The 1353-nt window shown below is 46.0% G+C and overlaps 1 protein-coding gene across 24 annotated transcripts in view; it reads right to left on the bottom strand.

The window, feature by feature from the left end:
• Positions 1-1353, bottom strand: part of EPB41 (erythrocyte membrane protein band 4.1) — a 92250-nt gene that overhangs the window by 44746 nt on the left and 46151 nt on the right. For all 24 annotated transcript variants that reach the window (XM_035901241.1, XM_035901243.1, XM_035901244.1 and 21 more), the window contains one exon: positions 405-509. In XM_035901241.1, coding sequence (XP_035757134.1) covers positions 405-509 — 105 coding nt within the window. The remainder of the gene's footprint in view (positions 1-404; positions 510-1353) is intronic.

The raw sequence follows: 1353 nt of genomic DNA, 5'->3' as shown, positions 1-1353 counted from the left end.
TTGGTGAACGCAGGCCCCAGGACTGTGAAGCTCCCCTGCAGTGTAGCCTGAAAGTAGTTAACCTGTTCTTAAAAATCACAATAAAAAAACCTGCTGCTTTTCTACAGTGAGAAAAGCCTTATCATCCCCTAACTTCTTGAGCTATAGCTTTACAAATTAATGGCATCATTTGGCAGTAAGCTAATATAATGAATGTTCTCCAAGTGAAGATACAAGTTCACATAGTTTTACCAAAATCCATACTCCTGTAGTCATTTATTCCTAATTTCTGCCTCTGTGATGACCCTCTCAGTCCTTTTTGGGGGAGGACATCAAAAGGAGTTTTAAAAAGAGCTTAAAGAAAGATCCTTTGAAAGAGCTGAGCCCACCCAGGTGCAGAACACCAGCCAACAGCAGCTGCTTACCCTGGAGGTCGGCGTGTCCCATATGGCCAAACCAAAGTAGTCTTCTTCCAGGAGATTGAGGTGGTCACAGACTTTTTTAAGTAGATCCTGCCCCTTGGCATGTTTCTGCAAATAGACAAAAGGAATTCTGTAGGATGGGCTGGTTTTTTGCCTGCCTTTGTTCACAGGAGAGGAGGGAAAAAGAACATAATCAAACCACACTGTACACTATCAAGAAGGGGAAAAAAAGTCCTGAGTAGCTCAAAATCTGATCTCCTGGCTGCTTCTGAGCAAGCATCCTTTACAGGAAAGAGCATCAGGCATAAAATTCAAACTGGAGAAGTGATGGGAACTGCCATGGGTCTCTCTGCTACCACCAGCTCCGTGGCTGAAGGCCCCCCAAAGCTGAGCTTCTCAACACAACTCAATAAACACCCAAGGATTTGTATGGATTTTCCTGGTATCTCCCAGCTCCAGGCCAATCAAAAGATGATCAATGCAGGGTATGAAACTACTGCTACAAGCCACTGCTACTGTCCCCCATTTTGGGGGCAACCTGGCTCAGTAGGGTCACCAAAGAAACAGCATCTGAGAACCAAAGACCATCATTGTGACAGGACAAGGGGTAATGGTTTTAAACTAAAACGGGGTAGGTTTAGACTGGATATAAGGAAGAAATTCTTTACAATGAGGGTGGTGAAACACTGGAACGGGTTGCCCAAAGAGGTGGTGGAGGCCCCATCCCTGGAAACATTCAAGATCAGGTTGGACGGGGCTCTGAGCAACCTGATCTGGTTAAGGGTGTCCCTGCTCCCTGCAGGGGGGTTGGACTAGATGGCCTCTAGGGGTCCCTTCCAACCCAAACCATTCTATGATTCTGTGATTTTCCATGGCCTTTTCATCTGCTGACGAAACCCAGCTTCTCCAGTTTTGCCTTAAGCACCAAATGCTTCTTGCCTCCAGAAACACA

Source organism: Egretta garzetta, unplaced genomic scaffold (genome assembly GCF_000687185.1).
Source record: "Egretta garzetta isolate BGI_Z169 unplaced genomic scaffold, ASM68718v1 scaffold368, whole genome shotgun sequence".
In the NCBI taxonomy this organism is placed as follows: Eukaryota; Metazoa; Chordata; class Aves; order Pelecaniformes; family Ardeidae; genus Egretta; species Egretta garzetta.
The sequence above is the reverse complement of the archived record's forward strand: the minus strand, read 5'-3'. Positions and strand labels throughout refer to the sequence as shown.